At 36.3% G+C, this 12,426-nt stretch overlaps 1 protein-coding gene across 1 annotated transcript in view; it reads left to right on the top strand.

Annotated features, from left to right (window-relative positions):
- Positions 1–12,426, top strand: part of ADGRL2 (adhesion G protein-coupled receptor L2) — a 127,933-nt gene that overhangs the window by 102,241 nt on the left and 13,266 nt on the right. Inside the window, exons 14-19 of the mRNA XM_074152123.1 lie at positions 45–254; positions 1,259–1,479; positions 2,755–2,821; positions 10,844–10,935; positions 11,788–11,832; positions 12,121–12,147. Of these exons, the coding sequence (XP_074008224.1) occupies positions 45–254; positions 1,259–1,479; positions 2,755–2,821; positions 10,844–10,935; positions 11,788–11,832; positions 12,121–12,147 (662 nt within the window). The remainder of the gene's footprint in view (positions 1–44; positions 255–1,258; positions 1,480–2,754; positions 2,822–10,843; positions 10,936–11,787; positions 11,833–12,120; positions 12,148–12,426) is intronic.

Raw genomic sequence — 12,426 nt, 5'->3', positions numbered from 1 at the left:
CATAAAGAGTCATATTAATTTTCTCCATTCTTGGTTATTTCTAGTACAAAGATGGAGTGCACGAATTGCTCCTCACTGTCATCACCTGGGTGGGAATTGTCATCTCTCTTGTTTGCCTGGCCATCTGCATCTTCACATTCTGTTTTTTCCGTGGCCTGCAAAGTGACCGTAACACTATTCACAAGAACCTTTGTATCAACCTATTCATTGCTGAGTTCATTTTCCTAATAGGCATCGATAAGACAGAGTACAAGGTAAGTTTTCTCTGTGTGTACTGATCTTGTTCTCTGAAATGACTGTTTGAAGCAAATTTGAATTAAAACATGACAACACTACCAAGCTTTCAGCATTCTGACACAGCAAGGCTGAAATAAAAGCTCGATGTGAAAACAAAATAGACATGTTCATAAATACTATTTACATGCATCAAAAATATCACCGTGGCCTTAATTTCCCACTTACAGTAATGTTTTTCATTTTTGGTTGAGAAACATCAGCTATTAATGAAGCAGGTGGCTTAAACTTTTGAAAGAGGAAATGAAATTAAGTGTTGACATACTAGGAACATATATATGTTCTCTCTATATATTAATATGTCTCAACAGCTATTGATTACTTTTTTGTGCATATATATTAGTACAAAGCCTTACTTATATGTTTACTCATTTTTTACACTGCACATTCATGTAAGTTTTTGAATTCTGTCATTCAGAAGTGATTTATTGGGTTGAAATCTAATAATTCGGTGGAGTTTCATCCAGACTTCAACCAAAAAGGGAGAGAATTCAGATTGATTTCTGTTAAAACAGTGGAAATTTCCAAATTACAGCAGATAAAAATGGCATGATGGCTGCTTTATAATTTTAAATTTAAATAAACAGTATTACATTATGCATCTAGAACCAACTGTTCATGTCTCAGATTATCAAAACTGTAAACCCTAAAACCATATCAGTTTCAAAATTAAAGACTTCCTTATAGAATTGAGTCCACTCTATAATTGAAACTGGGGGTAAGGGCACAATTTCCTTATCTTCATTCATTCATACTGCTTAGGTGAATTTACTTTCTGCAGCTATTGTGAACTCATTAGTATTTGAAAATGTTCAGTGTATGTTTTCAGGTAGGGAAAATGCTCTTGCATTTCTGAGAGGTCTCTGATAGAAGTGTATGCTTTTCTGTTACACACTATTTAATTAGAGGTGTAATGATGTGAAGAATTTGTGGTTTATATTTTCACCTTTCTTTTTCTTTGCAGATTGCATGTCCAATATTCGCAGGTCTCTTACACTTTTTCTTCCTGGCAGCCTTTGCCTGGATGTGTCTAGAAGGAGTGCAGCTTTATCTAATGTTAGTAGAAGTATTTGAAAGCGAATATTCTAGGAAGAAGTACTATTACGTTGCTGGCTACCTCTTCCCTGCTACAGTAGTTGGTGTCTCAGCAGCTATTGACTATAAGAGCTATGGAACAGAGAAAGCGTAAGTAATTGCAAGTGACCTGAGTGTTTTTCAAGTGAATAATTTTTTAAAGCCTATTAGCTGTCAGAGGGTCCCTGACAGACTAAAATACCATCTGAAAGCTTTATTGGTAAGAGAATGGCAACGCTGTGCACAAATTACAATCAAGTCTTTTGTAATTCTCTAGGTTCAGAGGATTTGTACTCTAGAGAGACCGATTCTAAATTATGGTCTTTCTTTTAACACAAAAGATTGACCTGAAACAAATTGAAAAAGTAAATAACTTTTTGGCCTCAAATGTATATTAAGTAAAAATTCTCAACTTAAAGTATCTGACAGCCTAACCACCCAGTTTTAAGCTAATGCTTCATTAGATCTCTTTGTTCCAACTGCCCCTCTAGGTAACTCTCGTTCTGAATTATGACAGTACAATATTCCAACCCATATGTTTCACTTTGATAATATTTTATCAGGCAGTAGAGCAGGATTAAAATTAGCCACTGCCTTTTATTTACAAAAATACAGATATATATAGAAAGTGACAGAAGGTAGACAGAAAACATTTCTGAGGATTTGAGTTGCCAGAGGCATGAATTTGCCTTCCAATAGTATTTACTTTGTCCTTTGATGAAATTAGTTACAGAATGGGAAGATACTGTTGACTACAAGGAAGCTGCTTGATTTTGCTACTGATGAAAGACAAATAAGAGCAATTCAGCAGGGAACTGGGCTGTATGAAAAACGAATCACTAAGTGAAGTCGGCCCTAATAGGTTTACACGTCATTTAGTCTGGTATCATATGTATTCTTTCTCTACTGTTCAACTCCCAGTTGGGGCATTTTATTTGTACCGTATTGTTTTTCAGCAAAACATGGCATCTGAACGTTCTCTGTCTCGTATTCCTCAGGAGTAAGCACTTTGTATATAATATGAAGTTGAAAGCAGATTTTGAAGATTACATGGAATTACAGGAAAATCTGTGAAAAATATTTACTGATGTTAGATTCATTAGTCCATGACAGCACCTGTGACCAAACCTTTTGACTGGTTTTGTTTCTTCTTATATGTTAGCTATTCCTGATGATGTGTTTTTAAGCCCAATAGTGATATTAAACAGGACTCATCAGAAGAGTTTCAGGTTAGGAAAAATTGTCCATGGACTAAGTGGTACTGTGCAATGCTTATCATGGTTTACTGGTGAAGTATTAGCTTAAGAAGATTTTTTACATTTTCCGTTTATTGGACCAAGGTGTTAATGCAATTGTTCACTTTTCTTTCTCTTTTTTCCGTGATAGTTGCTGGCTTCATGTAGATAACTATTTTATCTGGAGTTTCATTGGACCCGTTACCTTTATTATTCTGGTAAGAACTTGTTTTTTTCTTTTCCTTTTAGATTGCCTCACAGCAAAGTTAAAAAGATTGAATAACATCAGTCAATACCATCCTTATTCACAAGACATTTCATGAAAATGCTTATAAACAATTTGTAATGTGACCGATGGTTATATAAATGTTTAGAAATCTTTAAAGAGTGCTGACCAAATGATTAATTGTCAAAGCTGTGGTGGCATAGCCATTTTTTCCTAATGGCTTGAACTCTGAAGGTCGTATTGACATGTGTAGTCATATGAAAAATCAATGAAGTACTAAACACAGGGTTTTTTTAAAGGAACCTTTATTATTGCTTTCAATTGAATCACTATTGTACACGTTCCAGAATTTAACTGCTAATTATCCAACATAATTATCTCAAAAGAGTGTTCTAACGCATTGGATAATTAAGTAAATCTTATATTTCATTACACTTACAGAGTATGTATCTGTATGTGTATTTGCATATGCATATGCATATTTTTCCATGACTACTTCTGTGTGTATTTATGCTACATGTAATGTATGTCAGACATACAAGTTCATCTGTTTTAGTATAAATAATAGAATATTATGTAACCAGTAGAAAGCATATACACGTTTTTGCAATCAGTTGAGTAAAGTCATATGCATGGACACCCATCTGTACACCCACAGCTGTGTGCCCCATTGTCCGTTTAAGACTGAATGTTGTGTTCATACATCAATTATCCATTCTCTGAGCGCTTTCAGGTAAAAAGCCCATAGTCATCTGTCAACCCAGGGCAAAACCATCTTCCTGTTATTTCAGGTTAATAATACCAACACTGCACAACGTATGAATTTGGAAGGAAAGTAAATGCAAGATGTGCATTTTGGTTCACCTTGTATTTCTCTGCTAGTTCAGTATCTTCAAAGCCTGGCTGTGCTTGGGAAATATTCTAGAAGGCTGGTGCTGGGGACATAGCCTATGTACATAGAGAGCTTTTCTCATAACTCCTCGTAGTTTGGAAGGATGAATTAATTTGTTTTCATGCTTTTGAAAGTCTAAATAGTTACCTGTTCTCCTGCCATTATACAGTAGTAGAGATCTGAAATGTTAACAGAAGTTTGGTTCCATTGACTTTCTAGATGCATTAATTGTATTTTCATTATTATTTTTTCAGCCTGAAGCACATGCATCAGGCATAATTTTGAAATTTCTGACTTCTATAGATCTATATGCCAGATATACTCTTTCAACACTTTTTGTAGCTTATAGTTTACATTACTTCTATATATAAAAATAAACTTTTGATACTTTGATTATGGAACTCTCTCTAAAAAATGTACCTGGCCTGTGTTTTGTAGGCATTTTATTCCTTCCTGGTATCTTCAATATTGAAATAAGCTTATGTATATTTAGATTGGGTTTACTCTCTGTTTATATCAAAAACTATTTTAATCGTGGAGCAGTCACTTAAGAAGAGATAGTTGTACAATGTAGAAGTTGTTTGAGTTCATGGGAATATTTTCAAAGAAATAGACGTAGATGCCAAAAGTCATGTGTATAGGTTGAATTAGAAAAATTACGGCATTTATAAGATTTAAGGATAAACCATAATAATTGTACAGAGTTTATTTTAAATACATTTAAATTAAATCAAGTCTCAGGATGATAGGGATTCTTTTTTAATTAAACCTACAATTACAATTGAAAGATATGTTTAGCATTTTCAGTATGGTTGACAATATTTTTCAGCAGAAAGTTGTTTCTTGCAGTTGCTGTAATCAATCCTAGAAAATTGTTCTAAGTTCCATGCTACAATAGTTCAGTTACCTCAGGTCTGATTGTGATGATGATAATTTTGCTTTTTGTGTCTAGCTTTTTATTTTATTGTTATGGGGAGTATTTTGCTAAGTCACCTCTATTTCTCTCCCTTGCTTTAAAATAACATTTCACATGGGGAGCTTTGGGCATTGCTCACGGCTTTTTCACTTCCTCATAACCAGGTCAGAGTGAGAATAGAGGTGAAGGACATTTAATCATATTGACCATGTACAGACATAGTTCACTATTATTTACTGGCCATGACATTATTATCCTTCAGCAAATCATTTAGGCTGAGACGCAAAAGGCCTTTGGGAGTAGTATTCCCAACTTGAAAAATATGAAACAGCAGGTAGCAATCACAGCACAGTTCCTGGGAGTAATTCTTTTCTAGCAATTGCTTTGCCCTCTAATCGTCCCAACTGAGAAAGCAAGGAAGACTGGAGGAAGAAGTGTGAGAAGTGTAATGGCTGAAAAATAATATGTCATGTGCAGTGTAACCTAAGAAGAGCCATGTTTGCAGAGTAGCTCACTTAGTAGCATGTGAGAATTTCACCTTGGTAGGCTTTTTAACATGTTAATCAAATCATTTTTATGATTCTCAGTTTAATAGTACTGTCAATACACATAAACTTTTTTGACAATGTTACTTACTACTTTAATTTATAAATTTTTCTCTGAGTTTATAAGCATTTGGACTTGCGTCTGTATACAGGTTTGCACAAAGTGAGGATGGGAATTATAGGGTGGAAGTATGAAGTTCCTTAGTACATCTTCTGAGGAACTTTCAACTTCACTATTTCCATAGCCTGTCATGCCTTTGGGCACCAGGGTTATTATATCTATGAGAAAAGAGCATGTAAGTAATGAGCGGTTGGAAACCATTAGTATGCCTGAAATGGTTTAATGAAAGCTTGGATCATGATACGTCAGGAGCTGTTCTTATCATTTGGACAGCTCCATCTGCATCTTTAATAATTAATTCAGTTCAGTAAGAGTTCAGCATGCACACTCATTTAGAAGCCTTCTTCAGAGAGTACCTCTCTCGCTGCCAGTCCCAGAGAGAAATAGGCTTCTGCATGGCTAAGAGCAAAGATCTGGAGATACAAGAGCAGTTTTAGAGCTGCATTTGCCAGGTAACAAAAGCTCCAGGGAGTTCAAAAAGGGTCAGAACATGTGCAGTTCAGCTAGGTTACTTCAGAGTGGTGTTTCTGTTCTTCTGTCTTATCATATCCATGTCAGCACTGCAGGCTGTGTGGAATGAATTTTAAGCTGCTAAGCTCAGGCAGACGTGATTCAATTGAGCAGGTTGATGGCTATAAAACAAACAGTGCACTGCTGTAATCTGTGGTCAGAAAAGCCTGAGTATTTTGACTTCTATGTAGATCCATATTCATTCATATCCAAGGAACGGGTTATGTTGGTTTGACTTCAATTCAGCCAAAATCACTGGAATTTGCTTCTCACAGATGAAGCCAATGTTAGGCTACCAAAGGTTGTTTAAGCAAAAATTCCTAGAATGTACTGTTTCGTTAACAAAGGAAAGATAGTTTCTTTTTTTCACTCAGGTTGAGGAATTAGTTCACCAAGGTCAGTGAATGTATTCGTACAGATGCACATGTAATCTAGCTCCACATATGAAAATGACCTGTATTTGTAAGTTTATGCATGTAAATAATACATGTATATCTCCTTTAGTAGACACTTGATAAATGGTATTTATCTATTGCTCACAGGGGGAAATTTATCATAATTATTGCAAAATCTAGCTTTATTTGGCTACTAATTCCTTGTACCTGCCAGTAATTCCAATCCGTTAGTCTTCTGTGCAGGTTATTGCATAGGTTCCAGGTGCCAGAAAGACAAAATTCCTACTTACACCATTTTTCATGTCCAGTACTTTCTGATGTCCAAACCAGAAATAGGCCTCTCTGTGTTGGCTATGAAAGAAGCATGATCGTCCAGGGTGCTGCATTTGATTATTACTATAAAAATTCTTCAAATGTTAGATTTTAAAGTAGTTACTTTTTGTTTTTTAATAGATATCTAATTGTCTTTCTTTCGCTCCGTTCTATCCAATTATACTTGTCATATTTAGAGATAAGTAAGAACTGGTATTTTAAAAGTGCTTTAATTATATTTTGTTTTTCACTTTTACATACGTTTCTAATGTCAGAGTACAGATTAAGCTAGTTCTCTGTGTAATCTAGTATCTGGTCTCTTATAGTGGATAATACATTTTTGATTTTACAGCAAAAACCTAGTATAAACATTAATGAAATACTATCAATACATTTTTTTGCTTATTCTTACCAGCTAACGTTTTAAGAGATCTCACGATAGCTCCGCCTACTGTAGCTGTGTGTCTTGTCACTCTCGGTATCACAGCAGAATCTTCAAATCTGAACCTGATGCCTGTCCAGACTTTCAAATTCTTATTTTTAGCCTTCAAAAGAGAGTTCGTCTGATTTTCAGAAGCGCGGCATAAAGGAGATTTTACTGACTTTATCAAGGGTATAATTTCATGACTGAAATGTATACACTGTGGCTGTGTGTATGTTTACACAACGTATTTATATTTTTTATTATCATTGAAGGAGAGTGGTACTGTTCAGGGGCAGATTTTGCTTCCTCTGGGGTGGGTGCAGCCCAGTTGTCAGGGTGAGGCCCAGCCAGTCACTAGCTCTCTATGTTATATGAAGAGATGAGAAAAGCCCATTGTCAGAGGCCCATTTTTTCCCTTGCAAGGTTGCTTTCAAAAACCCATCTTGCCACTCATGTGGGTACTGCATGTTTGTGGTGAACATTCTTCTTAAAGAAAGGTGTCTTACTCAGACTGATGCACCTTAGGAATTGGAGACCACCTGTCAAGTTTGGAAAACATCTACAGATCCATTTGCTTAGATGAGTAACAGAGTCCTCACACAGTCATGAAACAATTGAGGTTGGAAGGGACTTAGGAGATCTCTGGTCCTCATCCAGCCTCAGTTGTACAGGTTGAATTAGAAAACTGCTAAAAAGACTGCTCAAAACAGGCTCAGCTCTGAGCTCAGACCGGGTTGCTTGGGCTGAAAAAGCTTTCCTTATACGAAGTTGGTACAAATGAATTCAAAAACACTACATGTGTTTTCTTCTCCTCCCCCCCACGTATTTCTCACCAAGAAAAGTAATGCAGACATTCCTCCTAAAAGCAATTATTCTCCAACAAGTTCCCTTCCTTCACAGCTTAGTGTCTTGTGTAATAAAATGGCAGGGTGCCCACAAGTCTTTAACTCATGAGTTCCTCCAAAACAATCAGTTTCTAGATGAAGAGCAGTGAGGGAGCCAAAAGCGAGTCTATAGAAAGGTTTGGTTTCAGTATTTGTAAGTGGGCAAAATAGGCTTTTGATAATGATACAATGTGCAACAGAGATGCCAGCATGTTTGAACAAGTGGCAAACCGTGGTCTTTTGACTGCTGAAACTGAAAACTATGCAATATTTCACAGTGATAGGGAAACAAGTATCATATGCTTTGTTGTCATAGTTACTTTGTCTTCAAAGTACAGTATTTTGCTTTTTTTCCTTTTTTTTTTGTTGGAAGGACTTTTCCAGCTACTGTGATACAGCATTATTATTTCTGTGGGCTGCTTTTGGGGTTCTGTACCTAAATTAGAATTAAAGTGTCTATTAAGAAACTGCTACATGCAATTATTCCCTTGTCCAGCAAGGACATATATACAGACAGAGCTAAGTGTCTACATAAAACTTGCTTAACGCGCTGGCGCTTGGCCCAGGCTCTGGGGTAGGACCATGTCTGCTTGCATGTCACCGAAGGACCCTCTGTATGTAAATACAAGCTTTTGTTTTTCATATGTCAAACCAACACTTCAGTCATACAAAGAATCAGAGGATAAAAACCTCTCGTTTCATAAGGCAGTCATTTATGGGCTAAGGCACATCTATGAGTTTTTGATCCAAGAATGATGTTGCTAGTACAATACAGGATACTCCAGGGTAGCTACTTAGGCAAGAATTAGCTTCCAGCTGTGCTGTAAATACTATTCTGAACTGGATTGTGCACTCCTGCTTGCATAGGTTGCAGCCAAAGTTGATTTACATGTTAGGATTGGCATGAGGCATGTCTCTTAGCTCTTAATCTGTTTGTTTTCACAAAAAATAAATTGAAGTTACATTTTTTTACACAGACTGGAGAAGTTCATGTTATGCCAGCTACCAAAATGTGCAAGAAGCTTTTTCAAGTACAGAAGAAGAAGGTCTGCCTGCAAAGGCATGGAACCTGAGGGTCAGGTCACACACAGAGCCCCTGTCCTCTATCTGGTGCAAAGGCCAGGGAGACAAGCAAGTTGTGTTCTCACCCAAGGAACTTATGCAGTACAGTGGAAACCTAGATAAGAGGAACAAAATGATCACAATGATATAATGAAGTGTTTCTTAACTGGTTAGTTATTACCTATAAGAGTCATGAAAGGTAATCAGCAGGGTCATGAGATATTGACACTTCTATTATATTTTGCAGCAATGGAAATCATGCTTAACCTACACCATGTACGTACCTCCACTTAAAGGTCGAGCATTTTCTGTCAGTTCTTGAAACACAGAAATAAATTATAAAAGCTTATTTTTGTTATTTGTATCACATACACTTTTTGTATTAATCTCAAGATACAACTGTAAAAATGTTTTGCTTTGAATCAGGACTGATGAGGTCAAAAGCTGCCAAGCACTGTTTTGGTGTTGAGAGCTGCATTATAGTTCATGCTGTCCGTCCTGATTTTGAGACAGCAACAGCAGCAGTGATAACTTGATTGCCCTTAGCAGTTGGAACTATTTCTTTAACACACGTCTTTATTAACAGACTCTGGTCAGAGCCTTTAAAATACTCCTCTTTTCTAGATTGTTAAGACCTCCTTTGTATTAGGATTTGAGTGACATTTCTGATCATTGTGGCACAGCTATAGGGACACATCTGGTATGAACTGGTATCCCCAGTGTTACAAAAATTCTGAGGATTTTGATGCTGTCTCAAACCAAAGGCTCCTCAAAATGAGAGACTGGGCTTAATCATTCTCCATGAGTAACCAGTTGCAGATAGATACAGAAGATTTTAAGAATGGGATTAGAATCCATCTAATATAGCATATTCTCCCATCTTTTAACTATGGGTTCAGCCATTTCTTGTGGACCGTCATACTAGTAGATAAGGGTGTATGTGTTCTGCCTGAAAGGACATAGCTCTTATTGTTTTCAAACATGATTTTATTTGAGTTTGTCTGCATGATACAGAACAGTACACACTAATTTCTCAAATTAACTGTATACCACTTTTCAAACCATATTCTACAAGCATCCTTGTACTTGGCTTACCTATGCTCTTCACTTGCTTTGAAATCGATAGGAGAAAGGCACCTAGTATCTTTGATACCTGTGATTCTGTTTCACAATAGAAAAACTATAAAAAACTACCTTCACTGACTTCCTCGGTGTTATCTATATGAATGACACAACAAGAATAAGATAACATAGTCCTTTCCTTCAAGTAGCATGCAGTCTCGCTTCAGCAGAATCCAGACTACAAAGAGAAAGAGGGCAGTGGGAGGGTGGACCACCAGCACATGTCTGTGCCACTGTTAAGTTTGATGAATTTGCTATGTCTTTGTGTTTCTTCTTCTTTTTTCTTTTCCTTTTTCTTTTTTTTTCATTTACATATATGCTGTTTTCAAGACCCCGATGGGATTTGTGAGAAGAAAAGGGAATAAAAACAAAGAAAGGGAGAAACCAGCAAAGGCAAAAAAGATTCCAGAAGTAGGATGGGGTGATAAAAAGGCGACTAGTATAGTACAGTAAAGGGGTAACCATAGTCCTCAGAAGTCAGTGAGATGGGGAGCAAGGCCAGAGGTGACAGGCGAAGGTGAACAGGGGCCAAGCACAACATGCTGGAAGGTAGAGCTAGACTGACAATCACAAGTGTTGGACATGAGCTAAATGTGGTGGTTCATGATGATAAGGTGAATTTGAAAAATTCAGTGGAACAAGGACTTCTCACATTCCTCCCCTGCCCGCCATCTTTATTTGCAGTCACCTTTTACAGACTGTCTGATATGGTTACCCAGTTTCACTACAGATTTGAAAATAAACTACGGGGTTTTTGTTTAGTCTCTAACATCATCATTATTCAACCTATTACATGAAGTAGTTTAATTTCATTCTTATCTGTTTTGACAGCTGAATCTTATCTTCCTGGTGATCACGTTGTGCAAAATGGTGAAGCACTCAAACACTTTGAAACCAGACTCTAGCAGGTTGGAAAACATTAAGTAAGTGCTTTGTGTTCAAGTATGAGAACTATGATTATTTTCTGATTGCTGAACTGATTGAAAGCTACTCTCCATTAGGAGCACATGCCATTGTCTCCCAGCAACTGCAGATGTCAATTAGAAGCAAACAGAGCCAATCCTGCTTTCGTCACATTGTTGCTGTAATGTCACAAACGCCGGTCAAAATTAGATAATTTCAGCCTGGAACTAGTGCCAAGAAACTGTTTCACGGAAATGCCACAGCACTGTAGTAATTTCATTTGCATTTAAAATGCAGTTCAAAAATGATGTTCCTGTTTGCATGGCTGATATGATTATATTAAGTTTGTTTTGTTAAATGACTTTTTGATTTAGGGATTCTGAGCAGTTTCTACTCGTAATCCTGTTCTCTCAAGAGAATTGACTCTATTATTATTGTTAACTTTAAGATTATCTGCTGTTTTCATGCTAATTTAACAAATGTTTACTTTATCTTGGTGCTGTACTGTAGTATCCCTTTTGCAGAGTAATATAAGTGTTATATAATTGACAAGGCTTGGGCAGCTCTTCTTTAGATAGTCTTTTACTGTATTCTGTATAGCTTTACAGTGTATTAAAGGTTTTTTTTATCAACATTGAAGGGATGGTGCAACTTTCTAACACTGAGGGTTGGATGTGAAAGGGTCTTACAGATTTGCTTTGAATGTTGAAAATGGCAAAGGGAGATTTTCAGTAAGGCTAACATTGTGAACTAGATGTTCTAGATAGGTCAGTATCAGCTTCATTGCATGTTGCATGATGAGAGAGAGAGCTAATCTTTAGCATCTCTCTCTTTTCTTCCTTTTCCTCTTTCTGTCTTCTCATCCACACCAGTAATTACCGTGTTTGTGATGGCTACTATAATACGGACTTACCTGGGTAAGATAGAACCCTACATTAACAAATTTCTAGCATGATTTTTAACTTTACAAACTCGGTCAATATTGTGGATTTCCCTTAATTTTAATTAACTAGTTTTGAGATACCTGATTTGCTAAAGAATTTTTAACTATTATATGCCTTTATAATTTTAAACTGCTTGCCTCTGCATTTTGAATTTCCTAATTTTGCCTAATTTTTATAGACAATTAAAAATGCTCTTATTAATTTCTGTTTCAATTCTGTCTAATAATTTTGTTTCTCTTTTCTGCTTATAATGCTTTCTAGCTATGAAGATAATAAGCCATTTATCAAGTAAGATCATTAGTTAGATGTGGAATTCACTGACTAAATTCCCTTTCCCTTTCATTCTGTGCCGTTCTCTACAATTCCTTTTCCTTAACCTATTCATGATGGAATTTTTTTTAGACTATTCTGTAAAGCAATATCCATTTTTTTTGTCACATTTCAGCAGGGTTTCTTCATGCAGAAGTTAGATCATCTAGCTTCAGTTTAGCTGAGTTTATCGGAGCATTAAAGATTTGGGCTCTAGGCTTTTAATCTGCTGTTTAACCTTTGTGTATTTGTGTTACA

The sequence above is a fragment of the Numenius arquata genome, chromosome 8 (assembly GCF_964106895.1).
Source record: "Numenius arquata chromosome 8, bNumArq3.hap1.1, whole genome shotgun sequence".
Taxonomy (NCBI): Eukaryota; Metazoa; Chordata; class Aves; order Charadriiformes; family Scolopacidae; genus Numenius; species Numenius arquata.
Note: the sequence above shows the minus strand (reverse complement) of the source record. Positions and strands in the feature narration are given on the sequence as shown.